The sequence below is a fragment of the Poecilia formosa genome, unplaced genomic scaffold (genome assembly GCF_000485575.1).
Source record: "Poecilia formosa unplaced genomic scaffold, Poecilia_formosa-5.1.2 Scaffold69, whole genome shotgun sequence".
Lineage (NCBI taxonomy): Eukaryota > Metazoa > Chordata > Actinopteri > Cyprinodontiformes > Poeciliidae > Poecilia > Poecilia formosa.
In genome coordinates, this window is record NW_006800008.1 from 1,489,267 (window position 1) to 1,513,653 (window position 24,387).

Here is a 24,387-nt window from a genome sequence, read left to right on the forward strand (position 1 = left end):
TAGCTAAGTTCACTGTTTTGGTTTTGTTGTTGTTGTTTTTTTAGTTTATTCAGCAAATACCGTGGCTGCAAAGTGGGCACAAATGATGAGGCCTCTGCCTCTGTGCTTGTTATTTGTTATGAGGTGTTTGTGCTGATGCGATGCTTCTGTTGTACTTGGTTTCCTCTAAATGCAACTGTATGCATTAGAGGCTAACATCTGCACTTTTTCCCCCTTACACAAAGCAAACATTTGGTTAGCCGTCAGGTTGGTCAGAATAAACTTTGTAAACCAAAGTAACTTCGTTCAACTCGTCCAAACAATCTGCACTCGTTTCATGTGCTGCTGTGCTTTAATTAACTGGTGATTTAGGTTTGTGGACTCTGAATGTAGGTCGTGTCCAGCCTGACCTGATGATGGATTTTCTAGCATGCTTTCTAACAAAAAAGAACTGAACTGAATGGTTATTGTGTGAAGAAGTAATTACTTGGAAAGAAGAGTCAATTTTCTTTTCTCTCCAGCGTTTTGATTTTACACATTTGCATCTTCCGGGTTATTATATTGGTAAAATTAACTTTTAGTTAATAGCTGGGACTATTGACTCTGTATTCTTGGTCTGTGTTCTTTAGAAATTGATTTCTGTTCCAGTTTCTAAAGTGGCATTGCTGCCCAGATGCACACCAGAATACTTTATACTTATGAGTTGTAAAATGGTTGTTTAAAACAGGAGGAGTGAATGGAAGCAGCTGGAAGTCACTTACGATACAGAACAGCTTGTGTTTACTCCTGAAGTTTTTGCCGAACTACAATAACGTAGCTTAAAATGTTGCTTTGATATCCTTCTTAATGGACATTCACTCAAGTTGCATTCACTTATTTGGCTCAGACACTGAGCAGAGGGGGAAAGAAGGCTGACGGCTGCACCCATTTGTTGTGGGTAAAACCATACATGTGAAAAGTTGGTGAAATTGCAATAAAATTTGTCCCGATAGCTTTGGGGCTGAAATCAAAATCATCATCAAAACAATGTAGTCGAGCAAAAATTTACATACTTCCCTTTTGCAAGTATATAAATGCAATAAGTGCATTTACATCTCAGAGAGTAAATCTGTTCAATAATTTTCATTTTGATGTTAGGTGTAAAGTTTGCAAGAAGGGTTGTGTTTTATATATATATAGACTGCTTGCACTCACAGGAGACATTTGAACAGAAAAAAACACAAATTGTTACAGTAGAACCTTCAGATTTTCTCCGCCGGTTCCGTGGCCGTGTTGATGACTCCCTGACAGCACCTCTGGGATAAACTATCCTCCATCCCTCCGCCACGTGTCGCTTCTTATCCTCCAAGCCATTAGTCAGCTTGAGGCTCGTCTCGTATTCACGTGGAACACTATTTGTAGTCGTATCTTCAGTTTCACATTACTGAAGATAATGTGAAAGGCCTAGAAGCCTTTCTTCTGATCAGATCCACTTGACTTAAAATGGTTCAAAAGAAACTTTCATGTCATTTCTATAGAGGATTTGTGACTGTCTGACCTCTAAGGATTTGTAGAAGAGACACAATATGAGTTCGCTCCCTGGAGTCTCTGTGCAGCAGCGAGTTATTGTCCTCGACTCCTGAAGGACAGATGAGAAACAGATTTTATAAAAGAAAACATGGTTTTATTTTTTTTTTAATAGTATAAAATAATTGCATTTTTGCACGCTGAAAACAAAATATTTTCAATTAATTATGTTATTGATTAATTTGATAGAAATGTCAAAACTAAAAACAAAGTTCATGAAACTGACAATCTTTTACAATTTATTTTTTCTTAGAAAAACGTTTTAATTCTTTTTTTTAAATGTTTTTTTAATTCAAATAATTGCAGCACATGTATTTCTGCAAGTGGGCTTCGTTCATCAGTTTATGTTTTAAGCAGGTTTCATGCTCAACCTAAGTGTTTGTAATGTAAATCGATTTCATATGCCTTTTTGTAGAATGTGAGAACAAGAGAGTAATTTAATTAAATTTAATTTGTTAAAAAAAAATACCAATAGTGACTTTTTTTCTTAACCACTTAACCACAAATCAAAAGTAAAAAAAAAAAAAAATTAAATATGTTGCATCGACAGTTATGAATTAATGCCTAATGTGTAGAAGCATATCAACATATTCTCAGTTCTGCTAATTTAGTTTGATCTCACGAACACCAGCGAGAAAAACCTAGACACCACAAAATACCACAAAAAATGTTTGTAACACAAAAGACAGACAACACACTTGCAGGATTTCCAAGCGCTATGCACTAAATTACAGAGTTTATACGTTTTCCTTTTGAGTTTTTCAGGAATTCTCAGCTAAAGTGTGCATCTAAATCTTTAATGATTAACTTTCTGTGAACCAGCAGGAAACCAAAAGTACACTCGGAAAGCTCTTGAGGAAAAAAATGCCTTCTAGCGTTGAAATGAAAAGCGTAGAAGCTCTCCGGAGGAGCTGGAGGAAGTTGTTAGCAAAAGCGTCTCTCGCTAAACTGCTGCCTCCTCAACTCTGACGGAGATTAGCAGCAGGAAGAGAGACGAGGTTCCATCTGCAAACACGATCAGTGGGGTTTCTTTCTGTTGGGGTTCTTCTAAGTCATCTCGGTCACTGCTCATGCTGTCGTGCAGAATGTTCTGCTGCATTTTTCTGTTGGCTTGCAGTGTGTGTGCCGTTCTAAAGTAAATCCTTGACAAATGCTTCAACCTTTATACCTGTATACCGTGGTTGACTGAAAACACGTTAGCTGGAAATTCAAAACTTCCTCACTTTCAAAGTCAAAATCATTGTTTATTGTTTAATCTTCACCTAATCTATTTCAAACAAAAAAAATCTGCTTTATGACCGATTCTGTCATTTCCAGCTCACTGGTGGATTTCTTCTGATCCTGACCCGTCTCGTCCTTTTCTCTGTGGTTCTGCAGGAGTTTGCTGCTCTGACCAAGGAGCTGAACGCCTGCAGGGAGCAGCTGCTGGAGAAGGAGGAGGAGATCTCTGAGCTCAAAGCTGAGAGGAACAACACCAGGGTATCTAAAGCCTGAATCTTACATCAAACTTACACTGTGCTGCATCAGACAGAAGCAGTGAATCTGCATAAATTTGGTTTTCTCCCATTAGTTTTGTTGTTAACAATGAAGCTGGGTTTTGTTTTTTGTTCTGACGAAGCAAATTTTCTTCTTTATGCTTTTTTCTTTCTGATTGGTGCAGTTTGAATTTGTCCAGGTGGCTTGGTCTGCTTTCAGAAGCTCGGAATGAAAGCAAGAAAAGGAAATAAAGATATGACCACAGAGTTTAATAAATGTCATCTTACCACTCCCAGTATCTTTGTATTTACAGAAGATACAAATGAAGTTGGGATCCTTTCAAACTAGCAGCAGGGGAGTGAAACGATATAGACTTGTTTTATTTCTGATGTTAAAATTGTGAATGAATTGTGTCAAATCCAACCAACAGAACTGTATTTCCATGACAAACAAATATCTTTAGCACAGAGATGGAGGAATGAATTGTTAACAACTGGACCGAAATTATTAATATGAGTTGTGAAAACGTGGTATTCCTAATACACAGCTTTGAGGGACACCCTTTGTGACGGGTAACCAGAAGAAAGACTAAATTATGCACAGATTTTTCCCACATTCCTGATATTTATAATGTTTCACTTAGAGCTCCAGTATTTTGAATATGATCTTGAGAAAAAAGGCCCCTGGAGGCTGACTGCATATTCTGATGAACAGAAATGGAAGTAAGTCTGCAAAAGTACTGAACCAAGCATCTATGCTGTCAGTAGTTCTTGACATTTTGCCTGGGAGTTTTCCTCTTCCTCCACATGTGAGTGCTCCGCAGTAGGATGAAGTGGTGATGATATGCAGAGTGCTCCGGCTCAAATACTCTCATGGGAAATTGAACCAACTTGTAAATGTTTGGGGAGGCAAAAAGTTGTGCATGTTCACTTTTAAAAAAACATTCTCATCTTAAAAGCTGTAAGCACAGTCTGCTGCTGCCAGATGAGATCGGTTTACTTTTCTGCACTGATTTAGTTTTCACTTTTTTTTTGTTCTGCTAAAGGACTATTTTAGCACAGCTCACTGAGAAATCATGAAAACAGGTGCAAAGCAACAGAAAACGTCATTTTCACACTCGCTTAATTATCGCCTCTAACTCTCTAAAGAGGGATTTTCTAAGCAAGCTCTAATTAAACTTGGTTTTGTCACTGAAGGTGTTTTACATTTCATAATTAAGTTTTGAAAAGCATGTGCAGACAGGCAGTGGACTGAGGGCGCTGCAGTGTGGGGACATGTAAACTTTATTGACTGCTGGGGATAAGTGTCCCAATCGAATGCCATGCACATACAGCTGGACTCGAACGGGTCTGGAGACATGAAGCGTGTCCAATAAATAATAAAGCAAAGGTTGGAAAAAAAAATCTAGCAAACAGGATTAGAGTGTGTTCTAATTCTGGAAGGAGCTCAGTGTAAACACTTCATGACTGTGTTTGCTCTGTTGACGTAGCAGGAATACGGAGTACATGACGACTGCTGCTCCAGTTCTGACAGAGATGATTCAGATAGAGAGGTGGTTTAAATTTGTTTTTAGATGGTTATGTTTCTCACAAACATGAGAATGACTACTTGAATTTTTTTCTAATGGTAAAATATAATTGGTTGCATTTTTTTAAACTATAATTGAATGCATGCTACTTCCAGAGCATTTATTTCAATAGTTTAGTGGAAAAGCAAGTTGGTTTCTGCAGCATATGGTGCTGCAGACACTCCATCCCCGTGTGAATTCAAAACTGCTTTCCTTTGCAATAAAAGTTTCCTCTCTTAGCCACAGTAGAAACTAATGTCAAATTGGAAATATTTAAAATATTCTTGATGTGCTAATTATGAAAAGTTCACCACTGAGACTTCTGGGTTTATGGTTAAATGCAATTACTGTCTTTTACTTTCGACAATCTTGAATCAGTCGCTGTGCACCTTTTGCATTTTTGTTTTTATGCTATATTCACTACACAAATCTACAACAAAGAGCGGTATTAACGTAACACTTTCATAAAGAAAGTGGTGAAGCTTGAAAGCATCTTAAGGTTTACTTTTTAATGCAGTTAGTGCTCAAAGACTCGCTCAGGGATGAGTCTGCATCTGTTCAGCAGCTGTTTGAAGCTTTTCCCTCCTTTTAACAAATAATCTGTGCTTGTGATTTTCCCAGTTACTTCTGGAACATCTGGAATGCCTGGTGTCCAGACACGAGCGGTCACTCCGAATGACGGTGGTCAAGCGGCAAGCTCAGTCCCCCTCAGGGGTCTCCAGTGAGGTTGAAGTCCTCAAAGCACTTAAGTCCCTATTTGAACACCACAAAGCACTCGATGAGAAGGTATATCTGCCACCAGCCGTGTATTAGTTTCACTTCTGTTGGAGGAAAAAAAAAATATTTTTGCATGTTTGTAAATGAATACAGAATACTGTGAAACAATATGGGTTCCTTATATATTTTAATAGAATTTATATGTTGATTTATTGTTTAAAACGATGCTATGAGACTATCTGACTTGAGCATTGTTGGCACTGTTTGTTTTCCATAGTTGGGTTGCTGCTTTTACCCTCTGTTCCCCCCTTTGTGATCCACAGGGAGGCCAGCTTTCAGCCTGACCCCTAAATGCTCTCTTCTGTTAAGGCCTGATGATTTGGGTGGTGAAATTGTCTTGGGATACTGGGCATATTCTCAACTCAAAAGTTTTTAATTCAGGGTTAACTCCTCTGAGATTGTTGAAAAGATAAGAACAAGAAGGTGGGAGATATATTGAAAGAAAAATTACTTTTGGACTCAATCAGGGTTCCTTTTGTGTTATTGTACAGCCATAAGCAGAGAAAAGAATGATTTATCTCCTGCCGTGTTAGATTTAAATGAACAATGATGTAAATATTGTTTTCTCTTTTCATATTTTCAGGTCAGAGAGAGACTCCGAGTGTCACTGGAGAGAGTCTCTGCCTTGGAGGAGGAGCTCACAGCAGCCAATCAGGAGGTAACAAACTGTGAGCTTATATGAAATAACAGCTGTGCTAATATTTAAACATACTTACTTAAATACACGTTCACTGATTTGCTGAATGTTTGACTGGATAATGAGCCCCAGGCCAGTGTATTTACGTTGATTTTCTCTAGTACAACAAATCCTAGAAATAGAAATTTCTACATTTTGTCAAGTTACAAGTCAATGCATCACTGGGATTTCAGGTGAAAGACAAACGCAAGTATCTGTGAAGTGGACAGGAAAAGTTTTCATTTGATTTGACAATTCAAAAAGCTGCAAAACACAATAAAACCTCTACAATAAAACCCAGTGCAGCCAGTTGCAGAAAGCATTTCATTTCACCATAACTGTGTTTTGTGAGGTTCTCAGAGGTTTATTTGAGCACAAACGCCTCACACATTTTTACAGCAATGTATATCCTGCTATAAACTTTTTTTTTTTTTCACTAAAACTCAGAACCTGCAGAAGAACACTCGCTGTTTTCAGATCAAAGTTGCTTCATGTTCCACACCAGCAGCCGCTTCCCAGTCCGTCACCAGTCACCACACTTGGACTTTTTGTGGTCGTCACATCCTGACAGGGATTTGGTTGGAAGGCGCAAAGATGAGAATATAAACGAAAAAAAGGCAACGAATGTCGATGCCGACTGTGGCCAAAGAGATGTGTGCTAATGAGTGTGCAGGTGCGTCTTTAGCGAAAGCTGAAAAAGTATGGAGACCACAATCTTAGCTGAAATGAACAGTGTTTCAGAGGAGATGGTGTGAGCTACTTGGCTGCAAAATCAAAGATCATTTTCTGGAGAAGTGAGAGTAATTTGACAAGCCTGTCGTTTTTAAAGTTTTTCTTTTTTCTTATTCTCTCCTAGAAGAAACTTGATTTTAACGGCGCATTTGAGGCACCGTCAGACACGGCGGTAGGAAATGTAGCGCCATTAGAAATTCTCACACCACTGAGCCAAGGTTAGAAAGCCTCTGCAGTCCATCCGTGAGCTTCCCCCTTATATACGGTTAACAACGCGCGCCAGCTGTGGGCAGATGAGCGATCGGGCCTACAGGCGGCAGACAGACGCTCAAACTGCCGTTGCTGAATAGAAACGTCTCACTTCAGGGACTCCAGGGAGGCGTGAGCAAGCAAACTGGTAATTGATTTTGCATGGAAGGTCTTGTACGAGTCCCATTTCCCTGCAGGCATTTTCACAACACTGATGAAATCTGCAACCTTTGACCTTGTGCAGTCACAGGTGCTCAAGTGGCCACACACTGATTACCGCAAGGGATTCTAATTTGCTTCTGTCAAATCAAATGTTATACTGGATGTGTTGGAATCTATTTAAATACTCAATTAAGGAAATGAGTTTAACAGTTGAAAAGTTACACAACATGTTTAGAATTGTTTTTGTTTGTTAAAGTGACACAATGCCAGTATTCTTTCTAGGATTCTCATTGTTCTTAGTTGACAAAATGAAGGTGGACATTGTCTTCTGCTCACAGATAGAGCTGAGACTTTATTTAAAATGTTGTTGCAAAGCTAGTAAGTTTTCTTTAATGCTGTACAGGTCTGACTCCTGCAAAGCATGTTTTAGTATTTTTAAGGAAAAATATTGTGCAGTACTTTCCCAAAGCCTGTTTTTTAATAGTTTTTTCTGAGTGGACAGATGCCCTCAAATTTTATGTTAATATCGATATCTTATTTTGGACTTTCATAATAAAAAAAAAAATCCAAAAACATTCGGTTTCATCTTTAAAGTTTCTTACGGATAAAAAACCTGGCATTTTAGGAAAAATGAATGCATTATTTTGTGGCATTTCCAGTAACAAGTTTATTTGTCTGGGTCATCTGCGTCAGACCTGCACATTTTCTGGTCTCCTTTTTAACATGATGAGGCATTGAAAAACCATTGATTGATAATAAATCTAAGCAGTAGGTAACACTGCTTGGGAAACAAAAAAAACAACAGTATTTTAACCTCAACATGAAACCAGATCCTGCAGAAGATTCAACACGTTTGAAGTCGTATAATCCGGTTAGTCCCACTTACATGGGGAGATCTGATTAGAGATGAGCACTGCAAGCACAAATACCATCTGAATATGGAAATGGTTGAATATCTGAATATTTAGCCTTCATTTTCACAACCTGCTGTTGAAAACAAGACAGCCGTTTATCAAAACAGTCGTATTATATGTGAAATCCAAGTTTGATGTTGGAATATTTAGTGCACATCCATACATGCAATCAGATTTATTTCCACTGTGCTACCTTTAAAATAAACCCAAATATAGCGCAGGAAATCGGAGCAGAAACGGCTTTATTTTGACTTCAAGGAAAATGTTTTTGTATGAGGAAAGAAATTGGAGTTATTTTTTCCCCATTTGTGACTGATTGTATTTTAAGTAGACTGCACCGAACCTCCATGCTACTGGATGGATTCAATCTTCTTCAATTCAGTAAATTGCTTTGCAGAAAATCAAAATCACCCTTCACTCCTTCTAGTAATTCAATTTCTCCTTCGTCACTCTACTTCGGACATTTCTCATAACATGAAATTGTTGTAAAAACAGACGAGGAACATCACACTGTCCCTTTCTTTCGTTCTTGCTATTTTGTAGTGGAGACGGATCCAGAAGAAGAAGAGAAGGGCAGCAGCCTGTCCATCTGAACTTGTCGTCTGTGTAATTTCTGAGCTGGAGATGCATGCACGGCACTCCATTCATTATTTGTTGGGCTTTCATGTCAGGGGTGGCGTTGGTGTTTGATCTCTGAGGTGGAGAAACTGCAGACGATCTCAGGATAGTCGAGGAAACATCCAGAGACGCGGCTCTGACCTCATTAAAATTAATGAACAGAAATGCTCTGTAGTGTTTTAACCCTCGTTGTACGGAAGCAAGGAGGTCGTTTCACAGACTTATTTAGTGGCAGAAGTCTCTGTCTAGATTGTGCAAACAATTCTGTTGCTGTTTGTGTCATTGATTATCCTCTAAAGCAAAAAATATATCACACAAAACATGACCTTGTTATTCTAAACGATCACTGTGCTTTCACGCAGGATGACGTGTTTAAAGCGAAACATTAGCGATCCTGGGAAATCCCCAAAGAAAAACCAGAGAAAGCAGAGTTCAGGTCAAAGCCCGCTGAAAGCTTCTGAGAACCGAGAGTCTGATGGAGCTTTAACATCCTCCCTGCATGGTTAGGGTTAGTCTACCGGATTGTTGTTGGAGCTGCTTCTTTGCTTGCAGAGGGATTATAGTTAAATAATGTGAGCCTTTTGTAGCTGAAGTGCTTCTGTGACCTTTGCTGTAAGGAGGATGCTGAGGGTTAAAGCAGAGCAGGAAGCACAAGCAGCAAATGATCAGAGAAACAGACAACTTACGCAACACGGCAAATCACTTTGATCTTTCCATCATTTCTTCCCTTCTCTAATCATCTTTCTTTCTCTTATTCCTTTGAATATTTCCTTTAATATTTTATCCTTCCTTTCTTTCAGCGATTTTTTTGCTGCTCCCATCTTTTTCTTTCTTCATTCTCTCCTTAAAGTTTTCCTGCCATCAGTCTCTGCCTTCTCACTGCTGAAGTTTTCATTTTTTAAAGTTCAATAAAAGAAACTGAAGAAATTCCTCTCCTGTGTAAACCATAGAAATATTGCTTGCTGTTTAACGAAGGATATTAAAAGATAAAATGCAGCAGAAGCTCCTCAGACTTTTAGACTTCAGTACAGACGCATGTAGTAATGAGCCAGGAAATCCAGCTGTGTTCAATTTCAGCACTAATTCGACTCCTCCTCCCTGAAAGGAGGTTTTTCTGTTTACCTTGAAAAGACTGTCTTCCAATCTGTGGCCTTGCATTGCTGTTAGAAGGAGAATTAAATAAAATCACAAGGAAAAACGCTTTTAAAAAGCTGATCTAAAGTAAATGCTAATGCAGAGGACTCTGGACTCGGGTATTTACTTCAGCTCTGCTTTTAGAGATCCGAGGAGATGCATTCAGTTTGTGTTTGGAGGTAATTTTAAAGTATTTAGTTTGAAAGATAAAGAAGCACTTTGTAGCTACAGAAGATCTTGTGTCACTGTAAAGCTGTAAACATTATTACTGGTCATATCCATGGTGATGTGCTGATTTTAGCTGCTTAAGGTCATAGTTACTGTGATTTTACGAGACTTCTAGCTTTATTTTTCTGTCGCGTCATTTTAAACATTGTCCAACATTGGCTCCACGATTAATGAATATTTTAAATGTATACCTGTGTTTACGATCGTACAGATTGTGGCCTTACGAGAGCAAAACGCTCACCTTCAGAGGAAAGTCGCGTCCGGTGAAGGAGGCGATGACCTACTGGAGGGCAGCGAAGCGCATCAAAAGCTTCACGGCAAGGTGAGCGTCACCGGAGCTCAGGTTTCTGGCTGTAAATGAAAATAAACAGTACTGTGAGACATTTATTTAAAGGGAATAAAGATGATTTCAAAATCCAACAATGACATGCTAATGTATTTCCTTAGGAGCCAAATTTGTCTTTCTCTTAAGACAGGCTGGTCATCTTGCTTCAAACAGCTGACAGGAACTTCTTTGTGCACCAAGCAGTCGATGGAAACTATTGCATTCATCAGGAGTACTAAGAACTAAATTTAGGCCGTTTCCGAGCTGTAACATGACTTCATTTGACATCTTGGTCAATGAAATCCACCCTGTACCGTCAATTTGGAATAAAATCTTCAAAACTCATGGAACTGCACCTTGTTCCACTACGCCGCTCCGATTTTGTTTTATATCGGCATCGTCAGAACTTCAAACCTCGTATCTGATGCTAAAAAAATATTTCCATGCAGACAGAGGCAGCTGGATAGTTGGTTAGATCAATGGGAAGGCTGCTACTCTGCTGGTCCTCTGCAGGCTGCAGCTTGGGGGGAGGAGAATAGGCGGGTGTGGAGAGTAGAGAGATGAAAAGCGCGCACGCTGAGGCGAGAGGTAATGAGAAGACGGTTATCATCTGCTCTGTTCTGTTGAGATAAAATAAAGGAATATAAACACAGGCTGTTTTCTGCATGTTAATGTTTGGCTGCGTGCTCCTCATGTGATGCGACGAAGGCAAAGTTTTAACCTTGCGGTGATGGAGAGGTTTAGTCATTCAGCGTCGCTGCAGTCACAAGGACTGACAGAGACGCTGCTGCAAACACCATTAGCTGGGAGTGACGGCCTGTCCTGTGGTGTAAAATATACATGGCTGTGGCCTCAATGTGGCAGGTAGGAGGAGGTCAAGGGCAGGAAAGGTCACGCTTTCTTTTTGTTTTAGGAATCGTTGATGCTTTTGTTTTCTGTTCTCACTCCTATTCTTTATTTTGTCTACCAAATCTTTATTGCTATGAGGTAAAAATAAACTTTCATGAGAGATAGACACATATATAGACGTTTCAGCCAACGGATGGGGAATTTTATACACTTTCTGCTAGTTTTTAACCAATATCACCTTTATCTGAAGATGCAGTCTCTAAAATTTGACTTTACTTTGTAAGCTAACTAAACTTTGTAAAGACTGCATGCTTTGCGGCTATGCACTAAAACACCTAAAATAAAAAAGAGATTGAAAAATGGGTTGAAAAATGTCAGTTATGGTTTCTAAGGGAGGCTTTTCTTTCCTATGTTGACCTCGCACATGTTGTGTCTCCCTCCCAGCGTCTGTCGAACGGCTCTCTGGAGTCGGCCCGCGAGGCGAGCCAGGTGGTGGAGCTGCAGGATCTGCTGGAGAAGCAGAACTACGAGCTGGCCCAGATGAAGGAGCGCATGTCCTCTCTGTCCTCCAGGGTGTCCGAGGTGGAGCAGGAGCTGGAGACGGCCCGCAAAGACCTCATCAAGTCAGAGGAGATGAACAACAAGTACCAGAGAGACATCAAAGAAGTAAAAGCTCATACACATTCACTTGTACGCGCTGTATGTGCGCAGAGAAGAGAGGGAAACGTGCATATTTCTAAGTTGGGGAGGAAAAAGACATGAGAGAATCCTTGCAGTGGTGTGAAAAAGCTGGCATTTCAAATCCAATGTATCCATGCCCTGAATAAATGACGTTTTTTTCTCACTATTTGAAATTACGTCAAACTAAAGTTTCTCTCTGTTAGCACAGTTTTAAAATTTATTGGAATACGTAGTTTGCTGAAAACGTGGCCTATTCCTCATGGACTGATCTGATGTAGCATTTTAAGGTGCTTAAATGTTGCAGATGTTGCTTTATAAGCCATAAGTCCATCATAAAGTCTTTTCCAAATGGTTTAAAGCCACTTTGAATGTGCACATCTATGCTAAAATGCTTCACAATAATTTTCTCAGATGGTATTTAGCAAACATAAGCAAGTTTGGCCATTTTGACAATGAGAAAGTTTATGTATTCATCTGGTTTTAATCTCAATCTCTAAATATCTGCATACCTCCTTAAAATGTCTACATTTCTAACATGTTAAATGCTGGCTGGTAAATATTTAGCACACTGCAAGATACAGCAAAGAAAATGAAGAAAATAATTCTCCAATAGCCGACAGCACAATAGCACAGCTGCGTACTTGTTCACTGTGCCTATGTATATAGGCTGATACCCCTTTGAACCACGCCTGAAATTACTATTGATTGCTAACAATGCAGGCTGAGGCATTTATTGCAGTCTTATTGGAAAGACGGCTTGTTATCACCGTTATCTGTCGTCTCTGAGAGCTGCAGTATCTATCCACCCTTGCAGGATGACTATTTCTTGTTGCTTTTTGTCTCCTGCAGTTCTTTCTGCAGGAAATTAACTCTCATAGTTTTTGTGGTAGTCCTGCCACTGTGAAGCAGAACTCTCAAAAACTCAGTTTTTGCTTTTTGTAGTTTCCCAACTCATTTTGTGCAGCTTTAGAGAGCCCTGCACAAGTGCTCCTTTTTTATTTTACTCTATAAAAGTATATTTTGTTGTGTATTTTAATGCATTCTATACATCCAGAAAACATAAGCAACAACTAAAGTTCTGATTTAACACAGATGTAAAAAAAAAAAAAAAAACACCAGGATCTTGACTGTTCTGATAATTGTGCGCAGGTCATGTGCCAGAAGGAGGACATGGAGGAACGCATCGTCACGCTGGAGAAACGCTACCTGAGCGCGCAGCGNAGCCGTCAGGTTGGTCAGAATAAACTTTGTAAACCAAAGTAACTTCGTTCAACTCGTCCAAACAATCTGCACTCGTTTCATGTGCTGCTGTGCTTTAATTAACTGGTGATTTAGGTCTGTGGACTCTGAATGTAGGTCGTGTCCAGCCTGACCTGATGATGGATTTTCTAGCATGCTTTCTAACAAAAAAGAACTGAACTGAATGGTTATTGTGTGAAGAAGTAATTACTTGGAAAGAAGAGTCAATTTTCTTTTCTCTCCAGCGTTTTGATTTTACACATTTGCATCTTCCGGGTTATTATATTGGTAAAATTAACTTTTAGTTAATAGCTGGGACTATTGACTCTGTATTCTTGGTCTGTGTTCTTTAGAAATTGATTTCTGTTCCAGTTTCTAAAGTGGCATTGCTGCCCAGATGCACACCAGAATACTTTATACTTATGAGTTGTAAAATGGTTGTTTAAAACAGGAGGAGTGAATGGAAGCAGCTGGAAGTCACTTACGATACAGAACAGCTTGTGTTTACTCCTGAAGTTTTTGCCGAACTACAATAACGTAGCTTAAAATGTTGCTTTGATATCCTTCTTAATGGACATTCACTCAAGTTGCATTCACTTATTTGGCTCAGACACTGAGCAGAGGGGGAAAGAAGGCTGACGGCTGCACCCATTTGTTGTGGGTAAAACCATACATGTGAAAAGTTGGTGAAATTGCAATAAAATTTGTCCCGATAGCTTTGGGGCTGAAATCAAAATCATCATCAAAACAATGTAGTCGAGCAAAAATTTACATACTTCCCTTTTGCAAGTATATAAATGCAATAAGTGCATTTACATCTCAGAGAGTAAATCTGTTCAATAATTTTCATTTTGATGTTAGGTGTAAAGTTTGCAAGAAGGGTTGTGTTTTATATATATATAGACTGCTTGCACTCACAGGAGACATTTGAACAGAAAAAAACACAAATTGTTACAGTAGAACCTTCAGATTTTCTCCGCCGGTTCTGTGGCCGTGTTGATGACTCCCTGACAGCACCTCTGGGATAAACTATCCTCCATCCCTCCGCCACGAGTCGCTTCTTAACCTCCAAGCCATTAGTCAGCTTGAGGCTCGTCTCGTATTCATGTGGAACACTATTTGTAGTCGTATCTTCAGTTTCACATTACTGAAGATAATGTGAAAGGCCTAGAAGCCTTTCTTCTGATCAGATCCACTTGACTTAAAATGGTTCAAAAGAAACTTTCATGTCATTTCTATAGAGGATTTGTGACTGTCTGACCTCTAAGGATTTGTAGAAGAGACACAATATGAGTTCGCTCCCTGGAGTCTCTGCGCAGCAGCGAGTTATTGTCCTCGACTCCTGAAGGACAGATGAGAAACAGATTTTATAAAAGAAAACATGGTTTTATTTTTTTTTTAATAGTATAAAATAATTGCATTTTTGCACGCTGAAAACAAAATATTTTCAATTAATTATGTTATTGATTAATTTGATAGAAATGTCAAAACTAAAAACAAAGTTCATGAAACTGACAATCTTTTACAATTTATTTTTTCTTAGAAAAACGTTTTAATTCTTTTTTTTAAATGTTTTTTTAATTCAAATAATTGCAGCACATGTATTTCTGCAAGTGGGCTTCGTTCATCAGTTTATGTTTTAAGCAGGTTTCATGCTCAACCTAAGTGTTTGTAATGTAAATCGATTTCATATGCCTTTTTGTAGAATGTGAGAACAAGAGAGTAATTTAATTAAATTTAATTTGTTAAAAAAAAATACCAATAGTGACTTTTTTTCTTAACCACTTAACCACAAATCAAAAGTAAAAAAAAAAAAAAATTAAATATGTTGCATCGACAGTTATGAATTAATGCCTAATGTGTAGAAGCATATCAACATATTCTCAGTTCTGCTAATTTAGTTTGATCTCACGAACACCAGCGAGAAAAACCTAGACACCACAAAATACCACAAAAAATGTTTTTAACACAAAAGACAGACAACACACTTGCAGGATTTCCAAGCGCTATGCACTAAATTACAGAGTTTATATGTTTTCCTTTTGAGTTTTTCAGGAATTCTCAGCTAAAGTGTGCATCTAAATCTTTAATGATTAACTTTCTGTGAACCAGCAGGAAACCAAAAGTACACTCGGAAAGCTCTTGAGGAAAAAAATGCCTTCTAGCGTTGAAATGAAAAGCGTAGAAGCTCTCCGGAGGAGCTGGAGGAAGTTGTTAGCAAAAGCGTCTCTCGCTAAACTGCTGCCTCCTCAACTCTGACGGAGATTAGCAGCAGGAAGAGAGACGAGGTTCCATCTGCAAACACGATCAGTGGGGTTTCTTTCTGTTGGGGTTCTTCTAAGTCATCTCGGTCACTGCTCATGCTGTCGTGCAGAATGTTCTGCTGCATTTTTCTGTTGGCTTGCAGTGTGTGTGCCGTTCTAAAGTAAATCCTTGACAAATGCTTCAACCTTTATACCTGTATACCGTGGTTGACTGAAAACACGTTAGCTGGAAATTCAAAACTTCCTCACTTTCAAAGTCAAAATCATTGTTTATTGTTTAATCTTCACCTAATCTATTTCAAACAAAAAAAATCTGCTTTATGACCGATTCTGTCATTTCCAGCTCACTGGTGGATTTCTTCTGATCCTGACCCGTCTCGTCCTTTTCTCTGTGGTTCTGCAGGAGTTTGCTGCTCTGACCAAGGAGCTGAACGCCTGCAGGGAGCAGCTGCTGGAGAAGGAGGAGGAGATCTCTGAGCTCAAAGCTGAGAGGAACAACACCAGGGTATCTAAAGCCTGAATCTTACATCAAACTTACACTGTGCTGCATCAGACAGAAGCAGTGAATCTGCATAAATTTGGTTTTCTCCCATTAGTTTTGTTGTTAACAATGAAGCTGGGTTTTGTTTTTTGTTCTGACGAAGCAAATTTTCTTCTTTATGCTTTTTTCTTTCTGATTGGTGCAGTTTGAATTTGTCCAGGTGGCTTGGTCTGCTTTCAGAAGCTCGGAATGAAAGCAAGAAAAGGAAATAAAGATATGACCACAGAGTTTAATAAATGTCATCTTACCACTCCCAGTATCTTTGTATTTACAGAAGATACAAATGAAGTTGGGATCCTTTCAAACTAGCAGCAGGGGAGTGAAACGATATAGACTTGTTTTATTTCTGATGTTAAAATTGTGAATGAATTGTGTCAAATCCAACCAACAGAACTGTATTTCCATGACAAACAAATATCTTTAGCACAGAGATGGAGGAATGAATTGTTAACAACTGGACCGAAATTATTAATATGAGTTGTGAAAACGTGGTATTCCTAATACACAGCTTTGAGGGACACCCTTTGTGACGGGTAACCAGAAGAAAGACTAAATTATGCACAGATTTTTCCCACATTCCTGATATTTATAATGTTTCACTTAGAGCTCCAGTATTTTGAATATGATCTTGAGAAAAAAGGCCCCTGGAGGCTGACTGCATATTCTGATGAACAGAAATGGAAGTAAGTCTGCAAAAGTACTGAACCAAGCATCTATGCTGTCAGTAGTTCTTGACATTTTGCCTGGGAGTTTTCCTCTTCCTCCACATGTGAGTGCTCCGCAGTAGGATGAAGTGGTGATGATATGCAGAGTGCTCCGGCTCAAATACTCTCATGGGAAATTGAACCAACTTGTAAATGTTTGGGGAGGCAAAAAGTTGTGCATGTTCACTTTTAAAAAAACATTCTCATCTTAAAAGCTGTAAGCACAGTCTGCTGCTGCCAGATGAGATCGGTTTACTTTTCTGCACTGATTTAGTTTTCACTTTTTTTTTGTTCTGCTAAAGGACTATTTTAGCACAGCTCACTGAGAAATCATGAAAACAGGTGCAAAGCAACAGAAAACGTCATTTTCACACTCGCTTAATTATCGCCTCTAACTCTCTAAAGAGGGATTTTCTAAGCAAGCTCTAATTAAACTTGGTTTTGTCACTGAAGGTGTTTTACATTTCATAATTAAGTTTTGAAAAGCATGTGCAGACAGGCAGTGGACTGAGGGCGCTGCAGTGTGGGGACATGTAAACTTTATTGACTGCTGGGGATAAGTGTCCCAATCGAATGCCATGCACATACAGCTGGACTCGAACGGGTCTGGAGACATGAAGCGTGTCCAATAAATAATAAAGCAAAGGTTGGAAAAAAAAATCTAGCAAACAGGATTAGAGTGTGTTCTAATTCTGGAAGGAGCTCAGTGTAAACACTTCATGACTGTGTTTGCTCTGTTGACGTAGCAGGAATACGGAGTACATGACGACTGCTGCTCCAGTTCTGACAGAGATGATTCAGATAGAGAGGTGGTTTAAATTTGTTTTTAGATGGTTATGTTTCTCACAAACATGAGAATGACTACTTGAATTTTTTTCTAATGGTAAAATATAATTGGTTGCATTTTTTTAAACTATAATTGAATGCATGCTACTTCCAGAGCATTTATTTCAATAGTTTAGTGGAAAAGCAAGTTGGTTTCTGCAGCATATGGTGCTGCAGACACTCCATCCCCGTGTGAATTCAAAACTGCTTTCCTTTGCAATAAAAGTTTCCTCTCTTAGCCACAGTAGAAACTAATGTCAAATTGGAAATATTTAAAATATTCTTGATGTGCTAATTATGAAAAGTTCACCACTGAGACTTCTGGGTTTATGGTTAAATGCAATTACTGTCTTTTACTTTCGACAATCTTGAATCAGTCGCTGTGCACCTTTTGCATTTTTGTTTTTATGCTATATTCACTACACAAATCTACAACAAAGAGCGGTATTAACGTAACACTTTCATAAAGAAAGTGGTGAAGCTTGAAAGCATCTTAAGGTTTACTTTTTAATGCAGTTAGTGCTCAAAGACTCGCTCAGGGATGAGTCTGCATCTGTTCAGCAGCTGTTTGAAGCTTTTCCCTCCTTTTAACAAATAATCTGTGCTTGTGATTTTCCCAGTTACTTCTGGAACATCTGGAATGCCTGGTGTCCAGACACGAGCGGTCACTCCGAATGACGGTGGTCAAGCGGCAAGCTCAGTCCCCCTCAGGGGTCTCCAGTGAGGTTGAAGTCCTCAAAGCACTTAAGTCCCTATTTGAACACCACAAAGCACTCGATGAGAAGGTATATCTGCCACCAGCCGTGTATTAGTTTCACTTCTGTTGGAGGAAAAAAAAAATATTTTTGCATGTTTGTAAATGAATACAGAATACTGTGAAACAATATGGGTTCCTTATATATTTTAATAGAATTTATATGTTGATTTATTGTTTAAAACGATGCTATGAGACTATCTGACTTGAGCATTGTTGGCACTGTTTGTTTTCCATAGTTGGGTTGCTGCTTTTACCCTCTGTTCCCCCCTTTGTGATCCACAGGGAGGCCAGCTTTCAGCCTGACCCCTAAATGCTCTCTTCTGTTAAGGCCTGATGATTTGGGTGGTGAAATTGTCTTGGGATACTGGGCATATTCTCAACTCAAAAGTTTTTAATTCAGGGTTAACTCCTCTGAGATTGTTGAAAAGATAAGAACAAGAAGGTGGGAGATATATTGAAAGAAAAATTACTTTTGGACTCAATCAGGGTTCCTTTTGTGTTATTGTACAGCCATAAGCAGAGAAAAGAATGATTTATCTCCTGCCGTGTTAGATTTAAATGAACAATGATGTAAATATTGTTTTCTCTTTTCATATTTTCAGGTCAGAGAGAGACTCCGAGTGTCACTGGAGAGAGTCTCTGCCTTGGAGGAGGAGCTCACAGCAGCCAATCAGGAGGTAACAAACTGTGAGCTTATATGAAATAACAGCTGTGCTAATATTTAAACATACTTACTTAAATACACGTTCACTGATTTGCTGAATGTTTGACTGGATAATGAGCCCCAGGCCAGTGTATTTACGTTGATTTTCTCTAGTACAACAAATCCTAGAAATAGAAATTTCTACATTTTGTCAAGTTACAAGTCAATGCATCACTGGGATTTCAGGTGAAAGACAAACGCAAGTATCTGTGAAGTGGACAGGAAAAGTTTTCATTTGATTTGACAATTCAAAAAGCTGCAAAACACAATAAAACCTCTACAATAAAACCCAGTGCAGCCAGTTGCAGAAAGCATTTCATTTCACCATAACTGTGTTTTGTGAGGTTCTCAGAGGTTTATTTGAGCACAAACGCCTCACACATTTTTACAGCAATGTATATCCTGCTATAAACTTTTTTTTTTTTTCACTAAAACTCAGAACCTGCAGAAGAACACTCGCTGTTTTCAGATCAAAGTTGCTTCATGTTCCACACCAGCAGCCGCTTCCCAGTCCGTCACCAGTCACCACACTTGGACTTTTTGTGGTCGTCACATCCTGACAGGGATTTGGTTGGAAGGCGCAAAGATGAGAATATAAACGAAAAAAAGGCAACGAATGTCGATGCCGACTGTGGCCAAAGAGATGTGTGCTAATGAGTGTGCAGGTGCGTCTTTAGCGAAAGCTGAAAAAGTATGGAGACCACAATCTTAGCTGAAATGAACAGTGTTTCAGAGGAGATGGTGTGAGCTACTTGGCTGCAAAATCAAAGATCATTTTCTGGAGAAGTGAGAGTAATTTGACAAGCCTGTCGTTTTTAAAGTTTTTCTTTTTTCTTATTCTCTCCTAGAAGAAACTTGATTTTAACGGCGCATTTGAGGCACCGTCAGACACGGCGGTAGGAAATGTAGCGCCATTAGAAATTCTCACACCACTGAGCCAAGGTTAGAAAGCCTCTGCAGTCCATCCGTGAGCTTCCCCCTTATATACGGTTAACAACGCGCGCCAGCTGTGGGCAGATGAGCGATCGGGCCTACAGGCGGCAGACAGACGCTCAAACTGCCGTTGCTGAATAGAAACGTCTCACTTCAGGGACTCCAGGGAGGCGTGAGCAAGCAAACTGGTAATTGATTTTGCATGGAAGGTCTTGTACGAGTCCCATTTCCCTGCAGGCATTTTCACAACACTGATGAAATCTGCAACCTTTGACCTTGTGCAGTCACAGGTGCTCAAGTGGCCACACACTGATTACCGCAAGGGATTCTAATTTGCTTCTGTCAAATCAAATGTTATACTGGATGTGTTGGAATCTATTTAAATACTCAATTAAGGAAATGAGTTTAACAGTTGAAAAGTTACACAACATGTTTAGAATTGTTTTTGTTTGTTAAAGTGACACAATGCCAGTATTCTTTCTAGGATTCTCATTGTTCTTAGTTGACAAAATGAAGGTGGACATTGTCTTCTGCTCACAGATAGAGCTGAGACTTTATTTAAAATGTTGTTGCAAAGCTAGTAAGTTTTCTTTAATGCTGTACAGGTCTGACTCCTGCAAAGCATGTTTTAGTATTTTTAAGGAAAAATATTGTGCAGTACTTTCCCAAAGCCTGTTTTTTAATAGTTTTTTCTGAGTGGACAGATGCCCTCAAATTTTATGTTAATATCGATATCTTATTTTGGACTTTCATAATAAAAAAAAAAATCCAAAAACATTCGGTTTCATCTTTAAAGTTTCTTACGGATAAAAAACCTGGCATTTTAGGAAAAATGAATGCATTATTTTGTGGCATTTCCAGTAACAAGTTTATTTGTCTGGGTCATCTGCGTCAGACCTGCACATTTTCTGGTCTCCTTTTTAACATGATGAGGCATTGAAAAACCATTGATTGATAATAAATCTAAGCAGTAGGTAACACTGCTTGGGAAACAAAAAAAACAACAGTATTTTAACCTCAACATGAAACCAGATCCTGCAGAAGATTCAACACGTTTGAAGTCGTATAATCCGGTTAGTCCCACTTACATGGGGAGATCTGATTAGAGATGAGCACTGCAAGCACAAATACCATCTGAATATGGAAATGGTTGAATATCTGAATATTTAGCCTTCATTTTCACAACCTGCTGTTGAAAACAAGACAGCCGTTTATCAAAACAGTCGTATTATATGTGAAATCCAAGTTTGATGTTGGAATATTTAGTGCACATCCATACATGCAATCAGATTTATTTCCACTGTGCTACCTTTAAAATAAACCCAAATATAGCGCAGGAAATCGGAGCAGAAACGGCTTTATTTTGACTTCAAGGAAAATGTTTTTGTATGAGGAAAGAAATTGGAGTTATTTTTTCCCCATTTGTGACTGATTGTATTTTAAGTAGACTGCACCGAACCTCCATGCTACTGGATGGATTCAATCTTCTTCAATTCAGTAAATTGCTTTGCAGAAAATCAAAATCACCCTTCACTCCTTCTAGTAATTCAATTTCTCCTTCGTCACTCTACTTCGGACATTTCTCATAACATGAAATTGTTGTAAAAACAGACGAGGAACATCACACTGTCCCTTTCTTTCGTTCTTGCTATTTTGTAGTGGAGACGGATCCAGAAGAAGAAGAGAAGGGCAGCAGCCTGTCCATCTGAACTTGTCGTCTGTGTAATTTCTGAGCTGGAGATGCATGCACGGCACTCCATTCATTATTTGTTGGGCTTTCATGTCAGGGGTGGCGTTGGTGTTTGATCTCTGAGGTGGAGAAACTGCAGACGATCTCAGGATAGTCGAGGAAACATCCAGAGACGCGGCTCTGACCTCATTAAAATTAATGAACAGAAATGCTCTGTAGTGTTTTAACCCTCGTTGTACGGAAGCAAGGAGGTCGTTTCACAGACTTATTTAGTGGCAGAGGTCGCTGTCTGGATCGTGCAAACAATTCTGTTGCCGTTTGTGTCATTGATTATCCTCTAAAGCAAAAAATATATCACGCAAAACATGACCTTGTTTCTCTAAACGATCACTGTGCTTTCACGCAGGATGACGTGTTTAAAGCGAAACATTAGCGATCCTGGGAAATCCCCAAAGAAAAACCAGAGAAAGCAGAGTTCAGGTCAAAGCCCGCTGAAAGCTTCTGAGAACCGAGAGTCTGATGGAGCTTTAACATCCTCCCTGCATGGTTAGGGTTAGTCTACCGGATTGTTGTTGGAGCTGCTTCTTTGCTTGCAGAGGGATTATAGTTAAATAATGTGAGCCTTTTGTAGCTGAAGTGCTTCTGTGACCTTTGCTGTAAGGAGGATGCTGAGGGTTAAAGCAGAGCAGGAAGCACAAGCAGCAAATGATCAGAGAAACAGACAACTTACGCAACACGGCAAATCACTTTGATCTTTCCATCATTTCTTCCCTTCTCTAATCATCTTTCTTTCTCTTATTCCTTTGAATATTTCCTTTAATATTTTATCCTTCCTTTCTTTCAGTGATTTTTTTTGCTGCTCCCATCTTTTTCTTTCTTCATTCTCTTAAAGTTTTCCTGCCAGCAGTCTCTGCCTTCTCACTGCTGAAGTTTTCATTTTTTAAAGTTCAATAAAAGAAACTGAAGAAATTCCTCTCCTGTGTAAACCATAGAAATATTGCTTGCTGTTTAACGAAGGATATTAAAAGATAAAATGCAGCAGAAGCTCCTCAGACTTTTAGACTTCAGTACAGACGCATGTAGTAATGAGCCAGGAAATCCAGCTGTGTTCAATTTCAGCACTAATTCGACTCCTCCTCCCTGAAAGGAGGTTTTTCTGTTTACCTTGAAAAGACTGTCTTCCAATCTGTGGCCTTGCATTGCTGTTAGAAGGAGAATTAAATAAAATCACAAGGAAAAACGCTTTTAAAAAGCTGATCTAAAGTAAATGCTAATGCAGAGGACTCTGGACTCGGGTATTTACTTCAGCTCTGCTTTTAGAGATCCGAGGAGATGCATTCAGTTTGTGTTTGGAGGTAATTTTAAAGTATTTAGTTTGAAAGATAAAGAAGCACTTTGTAGCTACAGAAGATCTTGTGTCACTGTAAAGCTGTAAACATTATTACTGGTCATATCCATGGTGATGTGCTGATTTTAGCTGCTTAAGGTCATAGTTACTGTGATTTTACGAGACTTCTAGCTTTATTTTTCTGTCGCGTCATTTTAAACATTGTCCAACATTGGCTCCACGATTAATGAATATTTTAAATGTATACCTGTGTTTACGATCGTACAGATTGTGGCCTTACGAGAGCAAAACGCTCACCTTCAGAGGAAAGTCGCGTCCGGTGAAGGAGGCGATGACCTACTGGAGGGCAGCGAAGCGCATCAAAAGCTTCACGGCAAGGTGAGCGTCACCGGAGCTCAGGTTTCTGGCTGTAAATGAAAATAAACAGTACTGTGAGACATTTATTTAAAGGGAATAAAGATGATTTCAAAATCCAACAATGACATGCTAATGTATTTCCTTAGGAGCCAAATTTGTCTTTCTCTTAAGACAGGCTGGTCATCTTGCTTCAAACAGCTGACAGGAACTTCTTTGTGCACCAAGCAGTCGATGGAAACTATTGCATTCATCAGGAGTACTAAGAACTAAATTTAGGCCGTTTCCGAGCTGTAACATGACTTCATTTGACATCTTGGTCAATGAAATCCACCCTGTACCGTCAATTTGGAATAAAATCTTCAAAACTCATGGAACTGCACCTTGTTCCACTACGCCGCTCCGATTTTGTTTTATATCGGCATCGTCAGAACTTCAAACCTCGTATCTGATGCTAAAAAAATATTTCCATGCAGACAGAGGCAGCTGGATAGTTGGTTAGATCAATGGGAAGGCTGCTACTCTGCTGGTCCTCTGCAGGCTGCAGCTTGGGGGGAGGAGAATAGGCGGGTGTGGAGAGTAGAGAGATGAAAAGCGCGCACGCTGAGGCGAGAGGTAATGAGAAGACGGTTATCATCTGCTCTGTTCTGTTGAGATAAAATAAAGGAATATAAACACAGGCTGTTTTCTGCATGTTAATGTTTGGCTGCGTGCTCCTCATGTGATGCGACGAAGGCAAAGTTTTAACCTTGCGGTGATGGAGAGGTTTAGTCATTCAGCGTCGCTGCAGTCACAAGGACTGACAGAGACGCTGCTGCAAACACCATTAGCTGGGAGTGACGGCCTGTCCTGTGGTGTAAAATATACATGGCTGTGGCCTCAATGTGGCAGGTAGGAGGAGGTCAAGGGCAGGAAAGGTCACGCTTTCTTTTTGTTTTAGGAATCGTTGATGCTTTTGTTTTCTGTTCTCACTCCTATTCTTTATTTTGTCTACCAAATCTTTATTGCTATGAGGTAAAAATAAACTTTCATGAGAGATAGACACATATATAGACTTTTCAGCCAACGGATGGGGAATTTTATACACTTTCTGCTA

At 39.2% G+C, this 24,387-nt stretch overlaps 1 protein-coding gene across 11 annotated transcripts in view; it reads left to right on the top strand.

Annotated features, from left to right (window-relative positions):
• Positions 1-24,387, top strand: part of ppfia2 (PTPRF interacting protein alpha 2) — a 160,878-nt gene that overhangs the window by 115,091 nt on the left and 21,400 nt on the right. For 10 of the 11 annotated variants that reach the window (XR_001662536.1, XR_001662537.1, XM_016673041.1 and 7 more), the window contains exons 1-4: positions 15,819-15,941; positions 18,127-18,291; positions 18,866-18,940; positions 23,205-23,315. Coding sequence is in view for 9 of the 11 variants with exons in the window: in XM_016673041.1 (XP_016528527.1) it covers positions 18,181-18,291; positions 18,866-18,940; positions 23,205-23,315 (297 nt within the window). In the remaining 2 variants the exon portion in view is untranslated. Of the gene's footprint in view, positions 1-2,922; positions 3,025-5,209; positions 5,375-5,948; positions 6,024-10,289; positions 10,401-11,696; positions 11,919-15,818; positions 15,942-18,126; positions 18,292-18,865; positions 18,941-23,204; positions 23,316-24,387 lie in introns of those variants that run through there. The other variant, XM_016673047.1, reaches the window with a different exon arrangement.